General features: G+C 49.5%; 1 protein-coding gene across 5 annotated transcripts in view; it reads right to left on the reverse strand.

Annotated features, from left to right (window-relative positions):
* LOC129844730 (condensin complex subunit 3-like) overlaps nucleotides 1–17,776 on the reverse strand; it is a 40,191-nt gene extending 22,415 nt beyond the window's left edge. For 2 of the 5 annotated variants that reach the window (XM_055912794.1, XM_055912790.1), the window contains exons 1-4: nucleotides 17,239–17,342; nucleotides 16,877–16,993; nucleotides 16,306–16,524; nucleotides 4,193–4,421 (exon numbers count right to left, since the gene is read on the reverse strand). In XM_055912794.1, the coding sequence (XP_055768769.1) occupies nucleotides 4,193–4,421; nucleotides 16,306–16,524; nucleotides 16,877–16,993; nucleotides 17,239–17,307 (634 nt within the window). In that variant the 5' untranslated portion in view covers nucleotides 17,308–17,342. Of the gene's footprint in view, nucleotides 1–4,192; nucleotides 4,422–16,305; nucleotides 16,525–16,876; nucleotides 16,994–17,238; nucleotides 17,343–17,378; nucleotides 17,505–17,669 lie in introns of those variants that run through there. The other 3 variants (XM_055912792.1, XM_055912793.1, XM_055912791.1) reach the window with 3 other exon arrangements.
* Nucleotides 17,777–22,721: the final 4,945 nt, after the last annotated feature.

Consider the following 22,721-nt stretch of genomic DNA (forward strand, 5'->3'; position numbering starts at 1 on the left):
AACAGTGGTGGTTCTGTAGTCTAGTCGTGACCAGAGAGGTCTGGACCCAGTGTGTTGTAGTAGTACCAGTACCATTAACAGTGGTGGTTCTGTAGTCTAGTCGTGACCAGAGAGGTCTGGACCCAGTGTGTTGTAGTAGTACCAGTACCATTAACAGTGGTGGTTCTGTAGTCTAGTCGTGACCAGAGAGGTCTGGACCCAGACAGTGTGTTGTAGTAGTACCAGTACCATTAACAGTGGTGGTTCTGTAGTCTAGTCGTGACCAGAGAGGTCTGGACCCAGTGTGTTGTAGTAGTACCGGTACCATTAACAGTGGTGGTTCTGTAGTCTAGTCGTGACCAGAGAGGTCTGGACCCAGTGTGTTGTAGTAGTACCAGTACCATTAACAGTGGTGGTTCTGTAGTCTAGTCGTGACCAGAGAGGTCTGGACCCAGTGTGTTGTAGTAGTACCAGTACCATTAACAGTGGTGGTTCTGTAGTCTAGTCGTGACCAGAGGTCTGGACCCAGTGTGTTGTAGTAGTATCAGTACCATTAACAGTGCTGGTTCTGTAGTCTAGTCGTGACCAGAGAGGTCTGGACCCAGTGTGTTGTAGTAGTACCAGTACCATTAACAGTGGTGGTTCTGTAGTCTAGTCGTGACCAGAGAGGTCTGGACCCAGTGTGTTGTAGTAGTACCAGTACCATTAACAGTGGTGGTTCTGTAGTCTAGTCGTGACCAGAGAGGTCTGGACCCAGTGTGTTGTAGTAGTACCAGTACCATTAACAGTGGTGGTTCTGTAGTCTAGTCGTGACCAGAGGTCTGGACCCAGTGTGTTGTAGTAGTACCAGTACCATTAACAGTGGTGGTTCTGTAGTCTAGTCGTGACCAGAGAGGTCTGGACCCAGACAGTGTGTTGTAGTAGTACCAGTACCATTAACAGTGGTGGTTCTGTAGTCTAGTCGTGACCAGAGAGGTCTGGACCCAGTGTGTTGTAGTAGTACCAGTACCATTAACAGTGGTGGTTCTGTAGTCTAGTCGTGACCAGAGAGGTCTGGACCCAGACAGTGTGTTGTAGTAGTACCAGTACCATTAACAGTGGTGGTTCTGTAGTCTAGTCGTGACCAGAGAGGTCTGGACCCAGTGTGTTGTAGTAGTACCAGTACCATTAACAGTGGTGGTTCTGTAGTCTAGTCGTGACCAGAGAGGTCTGGACCCAGTGTGTTGTAGTAGTACCGGTACCATTAACAGTGGTGGTTCTGTAGTCTAGTCGTGACCAGAGAGGTCTGGACCCAGACAGTGTGTTGTAGTAGTACCAGTACCATTAACAGTGGTGGTTCTGTAGTCTAGTCGTGACCAGAGAGGTCTGGACCCAGTGTGTTGTAGTAGTACCAGTACCATTAACAGTGGTGGTTCTGTAGTCTAGTCGTGACCAGAGAGGTCTGGACCCAGACAGTGTGTTGTAGTAGTACCAGTACCATTAACAGTGGTGGTTCTGTAGTCTAGTCGTGACCAGAGAGGTCTGGACCCAGTGTGTTGTAGTAGTATCAGTACCATTAACAGTGGTGGTTCTGTAGTCTAGTTGTGACCAGAGAGGTCTGGACCCAGTGTGTTGTAGTAGTACCAGTACCATTAACAGTGGTGGTTCTGTAGTCTAGTCGTGACCAGAGAGGTCTGGACCCAGTGTGTTGTAGTAGTACCAGTACCATTAACAGTGGTGGTTCTGTAGTCTAGTCGTGACCAGAGAGGTCTGGACCCAGTGTGTTGTAGTAGTACCAGTACCATTAACAGTGGTGGTTCTGTAGTCTAGTCGTGACCAGAGAGGTCTGGACCCAGTGTGTTGTAGTAGTACCAGTACCATTAACAGTGGTGGTTCTGTAGTCTAGTCGTGACCAGAGAGGTCTGGACCCAGTGTGTTGTAGTAGTACCGGTACCATTAACAGTGGTGGTTCTGTAGTCTAGTCGTGACCAGAGAGGTCTGGACCCAGTGTGTTGTAGTAGTACCAGTACCATTAACAGTGGTGGTTCTGTAGTCTAGTCGTGACCAGAGAGGTCTGGACCCAGTGTGTTGTAGTAGTACCAGTACCATTAACAGTGGTGGTTCTGTAGTCTAGTCGTGACCAGAGAGGTCTGGACCCAGTGTGTTGTAGTAGTACCAGTACCATTAACAGTGGTGGTTCTGTAGTCTAGTCGTGACCAGAGAGGTCTGGACCCAGTGTGTTGTAGTAGTACCAGTACCATTAACAGTGGTGGTTCTGTAGTCTAGTCGTGACCAGAGAGGTCTGGACCCAGTGTGTTGTAGTAGTACCAGTACCATTAACAGTGGTGGTTCTGTAGTCTAGTCGTGACCAGAGAGGTCTGGACCCAGTGTGTTGTAGTAGTACCAGTACCATTAACAGTGGTGGTTCTGTAGTCTAGTCGTGACCAGAGAGGTCTGGACCCAGTGTGTTGTAGTAGTACCAGTACCATTAACAGTGGTGGTTCTGTAGTCTAGTCGTGACCAGAGAGGTCTGGACCCAGTGTGTTGTAGTAGTACCGGTACCATTAACAGTGGTGGTTCTGTAGTCTAGTCGTGACCAGAGAGGTCTGGACCCAGTGTGTTGTAGTAGTACCAGTACCATTAACAGTGGTGGTTCTGTAGTCTAGTCGTGACCAGAGAGGTCTGGACCCAGTGTGTTGTAGTAGTACCAGTACCATTAACAGTGGTGGTTCTGTAGTCTAGTCGTGACCAGAGAGGTCTGGACCCAGTGTGTTGTAGTAGTACCAGTACCATTAACAGTGGTGGTTCTGTAGTCTAGTCGTGACCAGAGAGGTCTGGACCCAGTGTGTTGTAGTAGTACCAGTACCATTAACAGTGGTGGTTCTGTAGTCTAGTCGTGACCAGAGAGGTCTGGACCCAGTGTGTTGTAGTAGTACCGGTACCATTAACAGTGGTGGTTCTGTAGTCTAGTCGTGACCAGAGAGGTCTGGACCCAGTGTGTTGTAGTAGTACCGGTACCATTAACAGTGGTGGTTCTGTAGTCTAGTCGTGACCAGAGAGGTCTGGACCCAGTGTGTTGTAGTAGTACCGGTACCATTAACAGTGGTGGTTCTGTAGTCTAGTCGTGACCAGAGAGGTCTGGACCCAGTGTGTTGTAGTAGTACCGGTACCATTAACAGTGGTGGTTCTGTAGTCTAGTCGTGACCAGAGAGGTCTGGACCCAGTGTGTTGTAGTAGTACCGGTACCATTAACAGTGGTGGTTCTGTAGTCTAGTCGTGACCAGAGAGGTCTGGACCCAGTGTGTTGTAGTAGTACCAGTACCATTAACAGTGGTGGTTCTGTAGTCTAGTCGTGACCAGAGAGGTCTGGACCCAGTGTGTTGTAGTAGTACCAGTACCATTAACAATGGTGGTTCTGTAGTCTAGTCGTGACCAGAGAGGTCTGGACCCAGTGTGTTGTAGTAGTACCAGTACCATTAACAGTGGTGGTTCTGTAGTCTAGTCGTGACCAGAGAGGTCTGGACCCAGTGTGTTGTAGTAGTACCGGTACCATTAACAGTGGTGGTTCTGTAGTCTAGTCGTGACCAGAGAGGTCTGGACCCAGTGTGTTGTAGTAGTACCGGTACCATTAACAGTGGTGGTTCTGTAGTCTAGTCGTGACCAGAGAGGTCTGGACCCAGTGTGTTGTAGTAGTACCGGTACCATTAACAGTGGTGGTTCTGTAGTCTAGTCGTGACCAGAGAGGTCTGGACCCAGTGTGTTGTAGTAGTACCGGTACCATTAACAGTGGTGGTTCTGTAGTCTAGTCGTGACCAGAGAGGTCTGGACCCAGTGTGTTGTAGTAGTACCGGTACCATTAACAGTGGTGGTTCTGTAGTCTAGTCGTGACCAGAGAGGTCTGGACCCAGTGTGTTGTAGTAGTACCAGTACCATTAACAGTGGTGGTTCTGTAGTCTAGTCGTGACCAGAGAGGTCTGGACCCAGTGTGTTGTAGTAGTACCAGTACCATTAACAATGGTGGTTCTGTAGTCTAGTCGTGACCAGAGAGGTCTGGACCCAGTGTGTTGTAGTAGTACCAGTACCATTAACAGTGGTGGTTCTGTAGTCTAGTCGTGACCAGAGAGGTCTGGACCCAGTGTGTTGTAGTAGTACCAGTACCATTAACAGTGGTGGTTCTGTAGTCTAGTCGTGACCAGAGAGGTCTGGACCCAGTGTGTTGTAGTAGTACCAGTACCATTAACAGTGGGACATTGGTGGTTCTGCGGTTCCTGTAGTCGAGCCATGGCCAGAGAGGCTTGGATCCTGACGTTGGGGAACTTGTCTGTGACTCGGACCAACATGGCCTGGTGGATACCGTCAAAAAGGTCATCGTCGATCTGGGCGTTCTCCGCCATGCTGCCTAGCAACTTGTTGATCAGCTGACACACACGGAACCTCACCGCGTGGCTGTTGGCCTTGTGGGACTGGAGGGGGGGGGGGGGGGGGGGGGCACTTGGGTTAGCAGCAGAGAAGTAGCATCAAGACCTTGACTACTGACGTTGTAGACGTCCTGATCAGTCCAGGGGTACCATCAGAGTAGTGTTGTCATGACACCAGTATCACCAGACTAAAACAATACTACACGTACAGGACTTCATGGTCCTTTAAGAACCTGTATTTATATCAGATCAAAGCAAAACAAAACTGACAGACTTCCAGAGCTTTGTCGGATCCTACGACCACACGTAGTGCTACTGAACCAGCAGACCTAGACCCTGTCACACTGAACCAGCAGACCTAGACCCTGTCACACTGAATCAGCAGACCTAGACACTGTCACACTGAACCAGCAGACCTAGACCCTGTCACACTGAATCAGCAGACCTAGACACTGTCACACTGAACCAGCCAAGACGTAGTGCTACTGAACCAGCAGACCTAGACCCTGTCACACTGAACCAGCAGACCTAGACCCTGTCACACTGAACCAGCAGACCTAGACACTGTCACACTGAACCAGCAGACCTAGACCCTGTCACACTGAACCAGCAGACCTAGACACTGTCACACTGAACCAACAGACCTAGACCCTGTTACACTGAACTAGCAGACCTAGACACTGTCACACTGAACCAGCAGACCTAGACACTGTCACACTGAACCAGCAGACCTAGACACTGTCACACTGAACCAGCAGACCTAGACACTGTCACACTGAACCAGCAGACCTAGACACTGTCACACTGAACCAGCAGACCTAGACACTGTCACACTGAACCAGCAGACCTAGACACTGTCACACTGAACCAGCAGACCTAGACACTGTCACACTGAACCAGCAGACCTAGACACTGTCACACTGAACCAGCAGACCTAGACACTGTCACACTGAACTAGCAGACCTAGACACTGTCACACTGAACCAGCAGACCTAGACACTGTCACACTGAACCAGCAGACCTAGACACTGTCACACTGAACTAGCAGACCTAGACACTGTCACACTGAACTAGCAGACCTAGACCCTGTCACACTGAACCAGCAGACCTAGACACTGTCACACTGAACTAGCAGACCTAGACACTGTCACACTGAACCAGCAGACCTAGACCCTGTTACACTGAACCAGCAGACCTAGACACTGTCACACTGAACCAGCAGACCTAGACACTGTCACACTGAACCAGCAGACCTAGACCCTGTCACACTGAACCAGCAGACCTAGACACTGTCACACTGAACCAGCAGACCTAGACACTGTCACACTGAACCAGCAGACCTAGACACTGTCACACTGAACCAGCAGACCTAGACACTGTCACACTGAATCAGCAGACCTAGACACTGTCACACTGAACCAGCAGACCTAGACACTGTCACACTGAACCAGCAGACCTAGACCCTGTTACACTGAACCAGCAGACCTAGACCCTGTCACACTGAACCAGCAGACCTAGACACTGTCACACTGAACTAGCAGACCTAGACACTGTCACACTGAACTAGCAGACCTAGACACTGTCACACTGAACTAGCAGACCTAGACAGTCACACTGAACCAGCAGACCTAGACCCTGTCACACTGAACCAGCAGACCTAGACACTGTCACACTGAACCAGCAGACCTAGACCCTGTCACACTGAACCAGCAGACCTAGACCCTGTCACACTGAACTAGCAGACCTAGACCCTGTCACACTGAATCAGCAGACCTAGACACTGTCACACTGAATCAGCAGACCTAGACCCTGTCACACTGAACCAGCAGACCTAGACACTGTCACACTGAACCAGCAGACCTAGACACTGTCACACTGAACCAGCAGACCTAGACACTGTCACACTGAACCAGCAGACCTAGACACTGTCACACTGAACCAGCAGACCTAGACACTGTCACACTGAACTAGCAGACCTAGACCCTGTCACACTGAACCAGCAGACCTAGACACTGTCACACTGAACTAGCAGACCTAGACACTGTCACACTGAACTAGCAGACCTAGACCCTGTCACACTGAACCAGCAGACCTAGACCCTGTCACACTGAACCAGCAGACCTAGACACTGTCACACTGAACCAGCAGACCTAGACACTGTCACACTGAACCAGCAGACCTAGACACTGTCACACTGAACCAGCAGACCTAGACACTGTCACACTGAACCAGCAGACCTAGACACTGTCACACTGAACCAGCAGACCTAGACACTGTCACACTGAACCAGCAGACCTAGACACTGTCACACTGAACCAGCAGACCTAGACACTGTCACACTGAACCAGCAGACCTAGACACTGTCACACTGAACCAGCAGACCTAGACACTGTCACACTGAACCAGCAGACCTAGACACTGTCACACTGAACCAGCAGACCTAGACACTGTCACACTGAACCAGCAGACCTAGACACTGTCACACTGAACCAGCAGACCTAGACACTGTCACACTGAACCAGCAGACCTAGACACTGTCACACTGAACCAGCAGACCTAGACACTGTCACACTGAACCAGCAGACCTAGACACTGTCACACTGAACCAGCAGACCTAGACCCTGTTACACTGAATCAGCAGACCTAGACACTGTCACACTGAACCAGCAGACCTAGACACTGTCACACTGAACCAGCAGACCTAGACCCTGTCACACTGAACCAGCAGACCTAGACACTGTCACACTGAACCAGCAGACCTAGACACTGTCACACTGAACCAGCAGACCTAGACACTGTCACACTGAACCAGCAGACCTAGACACTGTCACACTGAATCAGCAGACCTAGACCCTGTCACACTGAATCAGCAGACCTAGACCCTGTCACACTGAACCAGCAGACCTAGACCCTGTTACACTGAACCAGCAGACCTAGACACTGTCACACTGAACTAGCAGACCTAGACCCTGTTACACTGAACCAGCAGACCTAGACCCTGTTACACTGAACCAGCAGACCTAGACACTGTTACACTGAATCAGCAGACCTAGACCCTGTTACACTGAACCAGCAGACCTAGACCCTGTTACACTGAATCAGCAGACCTAGACCCTGTCACACTGAACCAGCAGACCTAGACCCTGTTACACTGAACCAGCAGACCTAGACACTGTCACACTGAACTAGCAGACCTAGACCCTGTCACACTGAACCAGCAGACCTAGACCCTGTTACACTGAACCAGCAGACCTAGACCCTGTTACACTGAACCAGCCAAGACGTAGTGGTACTGAACCAGCAGACCTAGACCCTGTCACACTGAACGAGGAGCCAAGACGTAGTGGTACTGAACCAGCAGACCTAGACCCTGTTACACTGAACCAGCCAAGACGTAGTGGTACTGAATCAGCAGACCTAGACCCTGTCACACTGAACCAGCCAAGACGTAGTGGTACTGAACCAGCAGACCTAGACCCTGTCTCACTGAACCAGCCAAGACGTAGTGGTACTGAATCAGCAGACCTAGACCCTGTCTCACTGAACCAGCAGACCTAGACCCTGTCTCACTGAACCAGCAGACCTAGACCCTGTTACACTGAACCAGCCAAGTCGTAGTGGTACTGAACCAGCAGACCTAGACCCTGTCTCACTGAACCAGCCAAGACGTAGTGGTACTGAATCAGCAGACCTAGACCCTGTCTCACTGAACCAGCAGACCTAGACCCTGTCTCACTGAACCAGCAGACCTAGACCCTGTTACACTGAACCAGCAGACCTAGACCCTGTCTCACTGAACCAGCCAAGACGTAGTGGTACTGAACCAGCAGACCTAGACCCTGTCTCACTGAACCAGCAGACCTAGACCCTGTCTCACTGAACCAGCCAAGACGTAGTGGTACTGAACCAGCAGACCTAGACCCTGTCTCACTGAACCAGCAGACCTAGACCCTGTCTCACTGAACCAGCCAAGATGTAGTGGTACTGAATCAGCAGACCTAGACCCGGTTACACTGAACCAGCCAAGACGTAGTGGTACTGAATCAGCAGACCTAGACCCTGTTACACTGAACCAGCCAAGACGTAGTGGTACTGAACCAGCAGACCTAGACCCTGTCTCACTGAACCAGCAGACCTAGACCCTGTCTCACTGAACCAGCCAAGATGTAGTGGTACTGAATCAGCAGACCTAGACCCTGTTACACTGAACCAGCAGACCTAGACACTGTTACACTGAATCAGCAGACCTAGACCCTGTTACACTGAACCAGCAGACCTAGACCCTGTTACACTGAATCAGCAGACCTAGACCCTGTCACACTGAACCAGCAGACCTAGACCCTGTCACACTGAACCAGCAGACCTAGACACTGTCACACTGAACTAGCAGACCTAGACCCTGTCACACTGAACCAGCAGACCTAGACCCTGTTACACTGAACCAGCAGACCTAGACCCTGTTACACTGAACCAGCCAAGACGTAGTGGTACTGAACCAGCAGACCTAGACCCTGTCACACTGAACGAGGAGCCAAGACGTAGTGGTACTGAACCAGCAGACCTAGACCCTGTCTCACTGAACCAGCCAAGACGTAGTGGTACTGAATCAGCAGACCTAGACCCTGTCACACTGAACCAGCCAAGACGTAGTGGTACTGAACCAGCAGACCTAGACCCTGTCTCACTGAACCAGCCAAGACGTAGTGGTACTGAATCAGCAGACCTAGACCCTGTCTCACTGAACCAGCAGACCTAGACCCTGTCTCACTGAACCAGCAGACCTAGACCCTGTTACACTGAACCAGCCAAGTCGTAGTGGTACTGAACCAGCAGACCTAGACCCTGTCTCACTGAACCAGCCAAGACGTAGTGGTACTGAATCAGCAGACCTAGACCCTGTCTCACTGAACCAGCAGACCTAGACCCTGTCTCACTGAACCAGCAGACCTAGACCCTGTTACACTGAACCAGCAGACCTAGACCCTGTCTCACTGAACCAGCCAAGACGTAGTGGTACTGAACCAGCAGACCTAGACCCTGTCTCACTGAACCAGCAGACCTAGACCCTGTCTCACTGAACCAGCCAAGACGTAGTGGTACTGAACCAGCAGACCTAGACCCTGTCTCACTGAACCAGCAGACCTAGACCCTGTCTCACTGAACCAGCCAAGATGTAGTGGTACTGAATCAGCAGACCTAGACCCTGTTACACTGAACCAGCCAAGACGTAGTGGTACTGAACCAGCAGACCTAGACCCTGTTACACTGAACCAGCCAAGACATAGTGGTACTGAACCAGCAGACCTAGACCCTGTCTCACTGAACCAGCAGACCTAGACCCTGTCTCACTGAACCAGCCAAGATGTAGTGGTACTGAATCAGCAGACCTAGACCCTGTTACACTGAACCAGCAGACCTAGACCCTGTCTCACTGAACCAGCCAAGACGTAGTGGTACTGAACCAGCAGACCTAGACCCTGTCTCACTGAACCAGCAGACCTAGACCCTGTTACACTGAACCAGCCAAGTCGTAGTGGTACTGAACCAGCAGACCTAGACCCTGTCTCACTGAACCAGCAGACCTAGACCCTGTCTCACTGAACCAGCCAAGACATAGTGGTACTGAACCAGCAGACCTAGACCTTGTCTCACTGAACCAGCCAAGACGTAGTGGTACTGAATCAGCAGACCTAGACCCTGTCTCACTGAACCAGCAGACCTAGACCCTGTCTCACTGAACCAGCAGACCTAGACCCTGTCACACTGAAACAGCCAAGACGTAGTGGTACTGAACCAGCAGACCTAGACCCTGTCTCACTGAGCCAGCCAAGATGTAGTGGTACTGAACCAGCAGACCTAGACCCTGTCACACTGAACCAGCAGACCTAGACACTGTCACACTGAACCAGCAGACCTAGACCCTGTCACACTGAATCAGCAGACCTAGACACTGTCACACTGAACCAGCCAAGACGTAGTGCTACTGAACCAGCAGACCTAGACCCTGTCACACTGAACCAGCAGACCTAGACCCTGTCACACTGAACCAGCAGACCTAGACCCTGTCACACTGAACCTGCAGACCTAGACCCTGTCACACTGAACCAGCAGACCTAGACCCTGTCACACTGAACCAGCAGACCTAGACACTGTCACACTGAACCAGCAGACCTAGACACTGTCACACTGAACCAGCAGACCTAGACACTGTCACACTGAACCAGCAGACCTAGACACTGTCACACTGAACCAGCAGACCTAGACACTGTCACACTGAACCAGCAGACCTAGACACTGTCACACTGAACCAGCAGACCTAGACACTGTCACACTGAACCAGCAGACCTAGACACTGTCACACTGAACCAGCAGACCTAGACACTGTCACACTGAACCAGCAGACCTAGACACTGTCACACTGAACCAGCAGACCTAGACACTGTCACACTGAACTAGCAGACCTAGACCCTGTCACACTGAACCAGCAGACCTAGACACTGTCACACTGAACTAGCAGACCTAGACACTGTCACACTGAACCAGCAGACCTAGACACTGTCACACTGAACCAGCAGACCTAGACACTGTCACACTGAACCAGCAGACCTAGACACTGTCACACTGAACCAGCAGACCTAGACACTGTCACACTGAACCAGCAGACCTAGACACTGTCACACTGAACCAGCAGACCTAGACACTGTCACACTGAACCAGCAGACCTAGACCCTGTCACACTGAACCAGCAGACCTAGACACTGTCACACTGAACCAGCAGACCTAGACACTGTCACACTGAACCAGCAGACCTAGACACTGTCACACTGAACCAGCAGACCTAGACACTGTCACACTGAACTAGCAGACCTAGACCCTGTCACACTGAATCAGCAGACCTAGACACTGTCACACTGAACCAGCAGACCTAGACCCTGTCACACTGAACCAGCAGACCTAGACACTGTCACACTGAACCAGCAGACCTAGACACTGTCACACTGAACCAGCAGACCTAGACACTGTCACACTGAACCAGCAGACCTAGACACTGTCACACTGAACCAGCAGACCTAGACACTGTCACACTGAACTAGCAGACCTAGACCCTGTCACACTGAACCAGCAGACCTAGACACTGTCACACTGAACTAGCAGACCTAGACACTGTCACACTGAACTAGCAGACCTAGACCCTGTCACACTGAACCAGCAGACCTAGACCCTGTCACACTGAACCAGCAGACCTAGACACTGTCACACTGAACCAGCAGACCTAGACACTGTCACACTGAACCAGCAGACCTAGACACTGTCACACTGAACCAGCAGACCTAGACACTGTCACACTGAACCAGCAGACCTAGACACTGTCACACTGAACCAGCAGACCTAGACACTGTCACACTGAACCAGCAGACCTAGACACTGTCACACTGAACCAGCAGACCTAGACACTGTCACACTGAACCAGCAGACCTAGACACTGTCACACTGAACCAGCAGACCTAGACACTGTCACACTGAACCAGCAGACCTAGACACTGTCACACTGAACCAGCAGACCTAGACACTGTCACACTGAACCAGCAGACCTAGACACTGTCACACTGAACCAGCAGACCTAGACACTGTCACACTGAACCAGCAGACCTAGACACTGTCACACTGAACCAGCAGACCTAGACACTGTCACACTGAACCAGCAGACCTAGACACTGTCACACTGAACCAGCAGACCTAGACACTGTCACACTGAACCAGCAGACCTAGACACTGTCACACTGAACCAGCAGACCTAGACCCTGTTACACTGAATCAGCAGACCTAGACACTGTCACACTGAACCAGCAGACCTAGACACTGTCACACTGAACCAGCAGACCTAGACCCTGTTACACTGAACCAGCAGACCTAGACACTGTCACACTGAACCAGCAGACCTAGACACTGTCACACTGAACCAGCAGACCTAGACACTGTCACACTGAACCAGCAGACCTAGACACTGTCACACTGAATCAGCAGACCTAGACCCTGTCACACTGAATCAGCAGACCTAGACCCTGTCACACTGAACCAGCAGACCTAGACCCTGTTACACTGAACCAGCAGACCTAGACACTGTCACACTGAACTAGCAGACCTAGACCCTGTTACACTGAACCAGCAGACCTAGACCCTGTTACACTGAACCAGCAGACCTAGACACTGTTACACTGAATCAGCAGACCTAGACCCTGTTACACTGAACCAGCAGACCTAGACCCTGTTACACTGAATCAGCAGACCTAGACCCTGTCACACTGAACCAGCAGACCTAGACCCTGTTACACTGAACCAGCAGACCTAGACACTGTCACACTGAACTAGCAGACCTAGACCCTGTCACACTGAACCAGCAGACCTAGACCCTGTTACACTGAACCAGCAGACCTAGACCCTGTTACACTGAACCAGCCAAGACGTAGTGGTACTGAACCAGCAGACCTAGACCCTGTCACACTGAACGAGGAGCCAAGACGTAATGGTACTGAACCAGCAGACCTAGACCCTGTCTCACTGAACCAGCCAAGACGTAGTGGTACTGAATCAGCAGACCTAGACCCTGTCACACTGAACCAGCCAAGACGTAGTGGTACTGAACCAGCAGACCTAGACCCTGTCTCACTGAACCAGCCAAGACGTAGTGGTACTGAATCAGCAGACCTAGACCCTGTCTCACTGAACCAGCAGACCTAGACCCTGTCTCACTGAACCAGCAGACCTAGACCCTGTTACACTGAACCAGCCAAGTCGTAGTGGTACTGAACCAGCAGACCTAGACCCTGTCTCACTGAACCAGCAGACCTAGACCCTGTCTCACTGAACCAGCAGACCTAGACCCTGTTACACTGAACCAGCAGACCTTGACCCTGTCTCACTGAACCAGCCAAGACGTAGTGGTACTGAACCAGCAGACCTAGACCCTGTCTCACTGAACCAGCAGACCTAGACCCTGTCTCACTGAACCAGCCAAGACGTAGTGGTACTGAACCAGCAGACCTAGACCCTGTCTCACTGAACCAGCAGACCTAGACCCTGTCTCACTGAACCAGCCAAGATGTAGTGGTACTGAATCAGCAGACCTAGACCCTGTTACACTGAACCAGCCAAGACGTAGTGGTACTGAATCAGCAGACCTAGACCCTGTTACACTGAACCAGCCAAGACGTAGTGGTACTGAACCAGCAGACCTAGACCCTGTCTCACTGAACCAGCAGACCTAGACCCTGTCTCACTGAACCAGCCAAGATGTAGTGGTACTGAATCAGCAGACCTAGACCCTGTCTCACTGAACCAGCCAAGACGTAGTGGTACTGAACCAGCAGACCTAGACCCTGTCTCACTGAACCAGCAGACCTAGACCCTGTTACACTGAACCAGCCAAGTCGTAGTGGTACTGAACCAGCAGACCTAGACCCTGTCTCACTGAACCAGCAGACCTAGACCCTGTCTCACTGAACCAGCCAAGACATAGTGGTACTGAACCAGCAGACCTAGACCCTGTCTCACTGAACCAGCCAAGACGTAGTGGTACTGAACCAGCAGACCTAGACCCTGTCTCACTGAACCAGCCAAGACGTAGTGGTACTGAATCAGCAGACCTAGACCCTGTCTCACTGAACCAGCAGACCTAGACCCTGTCTCACTGAACCAGCAGACCTAGACCCTGTCACACTGAACCAGCCAAGACGTAGTGGTACTGAACCAGCAGACCTAGACCCTGTCTCACTGAACCAGCCAAGATGTAGTGGTACTGAACCAGCAGACCTAGACCCTGTCTCACTGAACCAGCCAAGACGTAGTGGTACTGAACCAGCAGACCTAGACCCTGTTACACTGAACCAGCCAAGACGTAGTGGTACTGAACCAGCAGACCTAGACCCTGTTACACTGAACCAGCCAAGACGTAGTGGTACTGAACCAGCAGACCTAGACCCTGTATCACTGAACCAGCCAAGACGTAGTGGTACTGAACCAGCAGACCTAGACCCTGTATCACTGAACCAGCCAAGACGTAGTGGTACTGAACCAGCAGACCTAGACCCTGTCTCACTGAACCAGCCAAGACGTAGTGGTACTGAACCAGCAGACCTAGACCCTGTTACACTGAACCAGCCAAGACGTAGTGGTACTGAACCAGCAGACCTAGACCCTGTATCACTGAACCAGCCAAGACGTAGTGGTACTGAACCAGCAGACCTAGACCCTGTCTCACTGAACCAGCCAAGACGTCCGGACAATCGTTTATGACTTATGAATTTGCCCACGACTTGGAATTTTTGTCTAGGACGGCAAAATCGTGGCATAAGACGGCTAAAATCGTAGTCTTTGGGGGTCTTTAGATAGATTACTAGCTACTAAGTTAGCAAACCAAATGCACAACTCCAGAGCATTTAGCACGTTAGACAGTTAACTTAATAGTTAAGATATTTAGCTACATAACGTGCTACATAACAAGGCTCAGGCCTCTCCTCATTGCTGTGCTTGTAAATAAGCACGTGACAACGCGTCACAAGGCTCAGGCCTCTCCTCATAGCACGTGACAGCGCCTCACAAGGCTCAGGCCTCTCCTCATAGCACGTGACAGCGCCTCACAAGGCTCAGGCCTCTCCTCATAGCACGTGACAGCGCCTCACAAGGCTCAGGCCTCTCCTCATAGCACGTGACAGCGCCTCACAAGGCTCAGGCCTCTCCTCATAGCACGTGACAGCGCCTCACAAGGCTCAGGCCTCTCCTCATAGCACGTGACAGCGCCTCACAAGGCTCAGGCCTCTCCTCATAGCACGTGACAGCGCCTCACAAGGCTCAGGCCTCTCCTCATAGCACGTGACACCGCCTCACAAGGCTCAGGCCTCTCCTCATAGCACGTGACACCGCCTCACAAGGCTCAGGCCTCTCCTCATAGCACGTGACAGCGCCTCACAAGGCTCAGGTCTCTCCTCATCGTTGTGCTTGTAAATAAGCACGTGACACCGCCTCACAAGGCTCAGGCCTCTCCTCATAGCACGTGACAGCGCCTCACAAGGCTCAGGCCTCTCCTCATAGCACGTGACAGCGCCTCACAAGGCTCAGGCCTCTCCTCATAGCACGTGACAGCGCCTCACAAGGCTCAGGTCTCTCCTCATAGCACGTGACAGCGCCTCACAAGGCTCAGGCCTCTCCTCATAGCACGTGACAGCGCCTCACAAGGCTCAGGCCTCTCCTCATAGCACGTGACAGCGCCTCACAAGGCTCAGGCCTCTCCTCATAGCACGTGACAGCGCCTCACAAGGCTCAGGCCTCTCCTCATAGCACGTGACAGCGCCTCACAAGGCTCAGGCCTCTCCTCATAGCACGTGACACCGCCTCACAAGGCTCAGGCCTCTCCTCATAGCACGTGACACCGCCTCACAAGGCTCAGGCCTCTCCTCATAGCACGTGACAGCGCCTCACAAGGCTCAGGTCTCTCCTCATCGTTGTGCTTGTAAATAAGCACGTGACAGTGCCTCACAAGGCTCAGGCCTCTCCTCATTGTTGTGCTTGTAAACAAGCACGTGACTGGGGACTACAGGTGAGCTTCATAATGAAACATTATGGTGACAGGTGAGCTTCATAATGAAACATTATTCGTGACAGGTGAAATGAAAAATGTTATCTGCTTTATATCTCCTGACGTATTTCACAAGTTGACTGCAAATATTTACTTTTTTTTTTTTTTTTACTACCTACAAATATTCAAATGTATAAAATAAAAAAATGTATTGTTTCAACGGTATTGAAAAAATTTTATGTGGATATTTACAAATACCCCGGGTATACGGTATACCACCCTAGCCTACTACCACAGGGCCCTGGTTCAAACCAATGCAGTACATAAGAGATAGTTTGGGACTCAGAGTTGTAGTACCTCCAACAGGAAGTTGAACATGTAACTGAGGAAGGGGTTCTCGTCCTCTTCTTCATCGTCCTCTTCCTCTCCTCCCTCGGTGGAAGGCGTCTGGAAGCTGGTGGAGAATTTGGAGACGAACTCTATGACGTTTTCCACAGCCGGTTCTCTCTTGTACACGATCATGGCGTGCTTCAGGTACTGGAAAAACTCCTCGTGGAACAATGTCTTGTCCTCCAACTAGAGACGGGACAGAGAGACAGACACACAGGAAACAGGTTGGGTGGTTCTCTTGCTGGTAATAGAAAGAGGATTAACAGAAACAGTGATTTAAACATGTGTGTGTCACTATGTGTGTTTACACCTTATTGTACAGTATGTGTGTGTGTGTGTACCATGGGAGTTTTTCCTAGCCACCGTGCTTCTACACCTGCATTGCTTGCCGTTTGTGGTTTTAGGCTGGGTTTCTGTATAGCACTTTGTGACATCGGCTGATGCAAAATGGGCTTTATAAATACATTTGATTGATTGATTAGGTGTGTGTTTACAGGTGTGTTTGTGTGTTTACAGGTGTGTTTACAGGCGTGTGTACCTTGTTGTACGTGTTCTTGAGACTGGCCACCAGTTTAGCCTTGTTATTGTGTCCTTTCTGAGCGCGCTGAAACGCCTCTTTTATCGCCAACTCACTTTCCCCAGTCATCTTTCTCTCCTGAAGAAACAAAACCGACAGTTAGCTACAACCTTATCATTCAAACACAGGTATAAACTACACTAGCGTTAAACCAAACTAGCATTAAACTACACTAGTTGGCTTGTTAGCATACAAAAAAAGACAATAAGCCTAGTTAACGTATTAAACAATGAAGGGAAGTAGTCGAGGTATGTGACTGGAAAATTGGGTTAAACATCCAACAACAAGCACTGTTTGTAGCTATTCGACGTTAATTTAGCTACCTGGTATTTAGCTACCATAGCCAACGTCGTAGCAGCTGTAGCAGCTACAGTATTAATGACGTTGGCCATCTAGCTCTAGTTTCAATTAGCGAAACTTTCTTCAAATGACCCCATTTCACTATTCCAGACGAATATCTCACCCGTCCTCTTCGGCTAGAATAGTTCTCACATAAAGTCCTCTATTATGCAATAATTAACTGTTTTAAAAGCTAATAATAGCTAGCTAGCTAACGTTTCTCTCCTTCCAGCCACTCCTCAAGCTCCCTACGGACACACTGAGGCAGAAAAACATTGTCTCAACAGTACCAAAGAGGTTGGAAACGGGGATGACACGTCTCACAAAAGCATTAATATTGCCAATAAAGTTTATTTAGTAAATAAATAACATTTAACAGATAAAAAAATAAATTGAGATTTCCGTTTGTTCTTACTTGTTATTGACAACTCGCGCTGCTTGTCGTGTCTGCGTCTGCCGCCCGTTTTCAAATTTAACTGCCAGTCTCGCGAGAGGGGAGATTTATGTTGACTACGTCATTCCCCTTCTTTTTTATTTAATTTAGTTTTATTTCCCCTTTATTTAACCAGGTAGGCCAGTTGAGAACTACGATCTGGCCAAGATAAAGCAAAGCAGTGCGACACAAACAACACAGAGTTACACATTTATCACTCCAGTGTTAATCTGCTAAATTGTAATTACTTCGCTACTATGGCCTATTTAATGCCTTACCACCTCACGCCATTTGCACACACTGTATATAGACTTTTTTTCTATTGTGTTATTGATTGTACTCTTGTTTATTCCATGTGTAACTCTGTGTTGTTGTTTCTGTCGCACTGCTTTGCTTTATTCTTGGCCAGGTCGCAGTTGTAAATGAGAACTTGTTCTCAACTAGCTTACCTGGTTAAATAAAGGTGAAATAAAATTAAAATAAAACACATGAAATAAACAAACGCACAGTCAATAACACAATAGAAGAAAAAAAAGGTTCTATCCAGCTCCTTGTAAAAAATATTTGCCCTCTCCCTCGTCATGTGGCTTTCCGACCTTTCACAAGTCGGACTGTGAATTGCTTCTTCTTCTTTTTTTTATTACAAAAAAATGGGAAATAGTTAATTGCACCACCATCTAACCCTAAATACACACCACTATCCCCAACAAACCCATCACCTCTTCCCACTACTCTGGCCCTAACAGATCCTACACCGGCCATCGGCCTGGGAGGAAGGAAACACTTCTCTCAACCCCCCCCCCCCCCCCCCCAACCCCCCCCCCCCCCCCCCCCCCCGTAGTTCATACTATAATCTCTGACACGCCCAAAACATTCTCTACTGCTGCTTTCACCAAATCAATCTTCTGGGATGTCCACTCCATCTGTGAGATACAATGAATTACCACAAATAACACATGATTGGGGCGGCAGGTAAGCCTAGCGGTTAGAGGAGGCAGGTAGCCTAGTGGTTAGAGGAGGCAGGTAGCCTAGCGGTTAGAGGAGGCAGGTAGCCTAGCGGTTAGAGGAGGCAGGTAGCCTAGTGGTTAGAGGAGGCAGGTAGCCTAGCGGTTAGAGGAGGCAGGTAGCCTAGCGGTTAGAGGAGGCAGGTAGCCTAGCGGTTAGAGGAGGCAGGTAGCCTAGCGGTTAGAGGAGACAGGTAGCCTAGCGGTTAGAGGAGGCAGGTAGCCTAGCGGTTAGAGGAGACAGGTAGCCTAGCGGTTAGAGGAGGCAGGTAGCCTAGCGGTTAGAGGAGGCAGGTAGCCTAGTGGTTAGAGGAGGCAGGTAGCCTAGCGGTTAGAGGAGGCAGGTAGCCTAGTGGTTAGAGGAGGCAGGTAGCCTAGCGGTTAGAGGAGGCAGGTAGCCTAGTGGTTAGAGGAGGCAGGTAGCCTAGTGGTTAGAGGAGGCAGGTAGCCTAGCGGTTAGAGGAGGCAGGTAGCCTAGTGGTTAGAGGAGGCAGGTAGCCTAGTGGTTAGAGGAGGCAGGTAGCCTAGCGGTTAGAGGAGGGGCAGGTAGCCTAGTGGTTAGAGGGGGCAGGTAGCCTAGTGGTTAGAGGAGGCAGGTAGCCTAGTGGTTAGAGGAGGCAGGTAGCCTTGTGGTTAGAGGAGACAGGCTGGCCTAGCGGTTAGAGGAGGCAGGTAGCCTAGTGGTTAGAGGAGGCAGGTAGCCTAGCGGTTAGAGGAGGCAGGTAGCCTAGTGGTTAGAGGAGGCAGGTAGCCTAGCGGTTAGAGGAGGCAGGTAGCCTAGTGGTTAGAGGAGGCAGGTAGCCTAGCGGTTAGAGGAGGCAGGTAGCCTAGTGGTTAGAGGAGGCAGGTAGCCTAGCGGTTAGAGGAGGCAGGTAGCCTAGTGGTTAGAGGAGGCAGGTAGCCTAGTGGTTAGAGGAGGCAGGTAGCCTAGCGGTTAGAGGAGGCAGGTAGCCTAGTGGTTAGAGGAGGCAGGTAGCCTAGTGGTTAGAGGAGGCAGGTAGCCTAGCGGTTAGAGGAGGGGCAGGTAGCCTAGTGGTTAGAGGGGGCAGGTAGCCTAGTGGTTAGAGGAGGCAGGTAGCCTAGTGGTTAGAGGAGGCAGGTAGCCTTGTGGTTAGAGGAGACAGGCTGGCCTAGTGGTTAGAGGAGGCAGGTAGCCTAGTGGTTAGAGGAGGCAGGTAGCCTAGTGGTTAGAGGTGGCAGGTAGCCTAGTGGTTAGAGGAGGCAGGTGGCCTAGTGGTTAGAGGAGACAGGTAGCCTAGTGGTTAGAGGAGGCAGGTAGTCTAGTGGTTAGAGGAGACAGGTAGCCTAGTGGTTAGAGGAGGCAGGTAGTCTAGTGGTTAGAGGAGGCAGGTGGCCTAGTGGTTAGAGGAGGCAGGTAGCCTAGTGGTTAGAGGAGGCAGGTAGCCTAGCGGTTAGAGGAGGCAGGTAGCCTAGCGGTTAGAGGAGGCAGGTAGCCTAGTGGTTAGAGGAGGCAGGTAGCCTAGTGGTTAGAGGAGGCAGGTAGCCTAGTGGTTAGAGGATTGGGCCAGTAATCGGGAAGGTTGCTGGATCAAATCCCCGAGCTGACAAGGTATAAATCTGTCGTTCTGTCCCTGAACAAGGCAGTTAACCCACTGTTCCCCGGTAGGCCGTTATTGTAAATAAGAATAAGTTCTTAACTGACTTGCCTAGTTAATAAAAAAATAAAAAATGAATTTGAAGAAATCTGTACTAGGTAAAATTTCTACTCATCCTCTCTGGCTATCTGGCTCTCTCTCTCTTCAGGCCTTCTCTCAAAAACCCCTGTAGTTTTTCTGTTTCAGTTGTTTGAAAAATGCAAAATTCTCCAACTTATGTATGGGGGGTTAAGCCCCTCTCAAGACCACCCCCCCAGCCATCCACACCTAGTACTTTGTGCCTCCTCCGAATTTTAGGGGTGCGTGTGTAACAGATGTATAAAGTTAAACTGTTACACATGACACCCATAAAAGCACTATAGCGGGTTCGGAACATAGGCCCTCAGAGAATAGCAAATATAACCCCCTTCACCCCCCCAATGGACATTTATCCGCCTGGGCCTCTCTCATCCTGCCCCCCATAATGGACATTTATCCGCCTGGGCCTCTCTCATCCTGCCCCCCATAATGGACATTTATCCGCCTGGGCCTCCCTCATCCTGCCCCCCACAATGGACATTTATCCGCCTGGGCTTCCCTCATCCTGCCCCCCAAAATGGACATTTATCCGCCTAGGCCTCCCTCACCCTGCCCCCCACAATGGATATTTATCCGCCTGGGCCTCCCTCATCCTGCCCCCCATAATGGACATTTATCCGCCTGGGCCTCCCTCATCCTGCCCCCCATAATGGACATTTATCCGCCTGGGCCTCCCTCATCCTGCCCCCCATAATGGACATTTATCTGCCTCGGCCTCGCCGCCAATGGACATTTATCTGCCTGGGCCTCCCTCACCCTGCCCCTCACAATGGACATTTATCCTCCCTGCCCTCGCCGCCAATGGACATTTATCTGCCTGCCCCATTCACCGCCCTGCCCCTCACAATGGACATTTATCCGCCTGGGCCTCCACCGCCCTGCCCCTCACAATGGACATTTATCCACCTGGGCCTCCACCGCCATGCCCCTCACAATGGACATTTATCTGCCTGCAAGATATGAGCTGAGACTACCATAAATAAATTATTTTCTGAAATGTGATATTTACTTACTTTTCTATTTTGAGTAAGCCTAGGTTCTTAACACAGGTTAATGTTTATAAACGAGAACAAGGGAGCTCTGAATACTAAACATCTGGCTAGAGAAGTGGAAAAATAAAACCCCATAACAGCCCTGATACTATCAGTCTATGTAGTAATAATAACAGATACTATCGGTCTATGTAGTAATAACAGATACTATCGGTCTATGTAGTAATAATAACAGATACTATCGGTCTATGTAGTAATAACAGATACTATCGGTCTATGTAGTAGTAATAACAGATACTATCGGTCTATGTAGTAGTAATAACAGATACTATCGGTCTATGTAGTAGTAATAACAGATACTATCGGTCTATGTAGTAATAACAGATACTATCGGTCTATGTAGTAGTAATAACAGATACTATCGGTCTATGTAGTAATAACAGATACTATCGGTCTATGTAGTAGTAATAACAGATACTATCGGTCTATGTAGTAATAACAGATACTATCGGTCTATGTAGTAATAATAACAGATACTATCGGTCTATGTAGTAATAACAGATACTATCGGTCTATGTAGTAGTAATAACAGATACTATCGGTCTATGTAGTAATAACAGATACTATCGGTCTATGTGGTAATAACAGATACTATCGGTCTTTGTAGTAGTAATAACAGATACTATCGGTCTATGTAGTAATAATAACAGATACTATCGGTCTATGTAGTAATAATAACAGATACTATCGGTCTATGTAGTAGTAATAACAGATACTATCAGTCTATGTAGTAGTAATAACAGATACTATCGGTCTATGTAGTAGTAATAACAGATACTATCGGTCTATGTAGTAATAACAGATACTATCGGTCTATGTAGTAATAATAACAGATACTATCGGTCTATGTAGTAATAACAGCCCTGATACTATCGGTCTATGTAGTAATAATAACAGATACTATCGGTCTATGTAGTAGTAATAACAGCCCTGATACTATCGGTCTATGTAGTAATAATAACAGATACTATCGGTCTATGTAGTAGTAATAACAGATACTATCGGTCTATGTAGTAGTAATAACAGATACTATCGGTCTATGTAGTAATAATAACAGATACTATCGGTCTATGTAGTAGTAATAACAGACCTGATACTATCGGTCTATGTAGTAATAACAGATACTATCGGTCTATGTAGTAGTAATAACAGATACTATCGGTCTATGTGGTAATAACAGATACTATCGGTCTATGTGGTAATAACAGATACTATCGGTCTATGTAGTAATAATAACAGATACTATCGGTCTATGTAGTAATAATAACAGATACTATCGGTCTA

Source organism: Salvelinus fontinalis, unplaced genomic scaffold, assembly GCF_029448725.1.
Source record: "Salvelinus fontinalis isolate EN_2023a unplaced genomic scaffold, ASM2944872v1 scaffold_0213, whole genome shotgun sequence".
Classification (NCBI taxonomy): Eukaryota; Metazoa; Chordata; class Actinopteri; order Salmoniformes; family Salmonidae; genus Salvelinus; species Salvelinus fontinalis.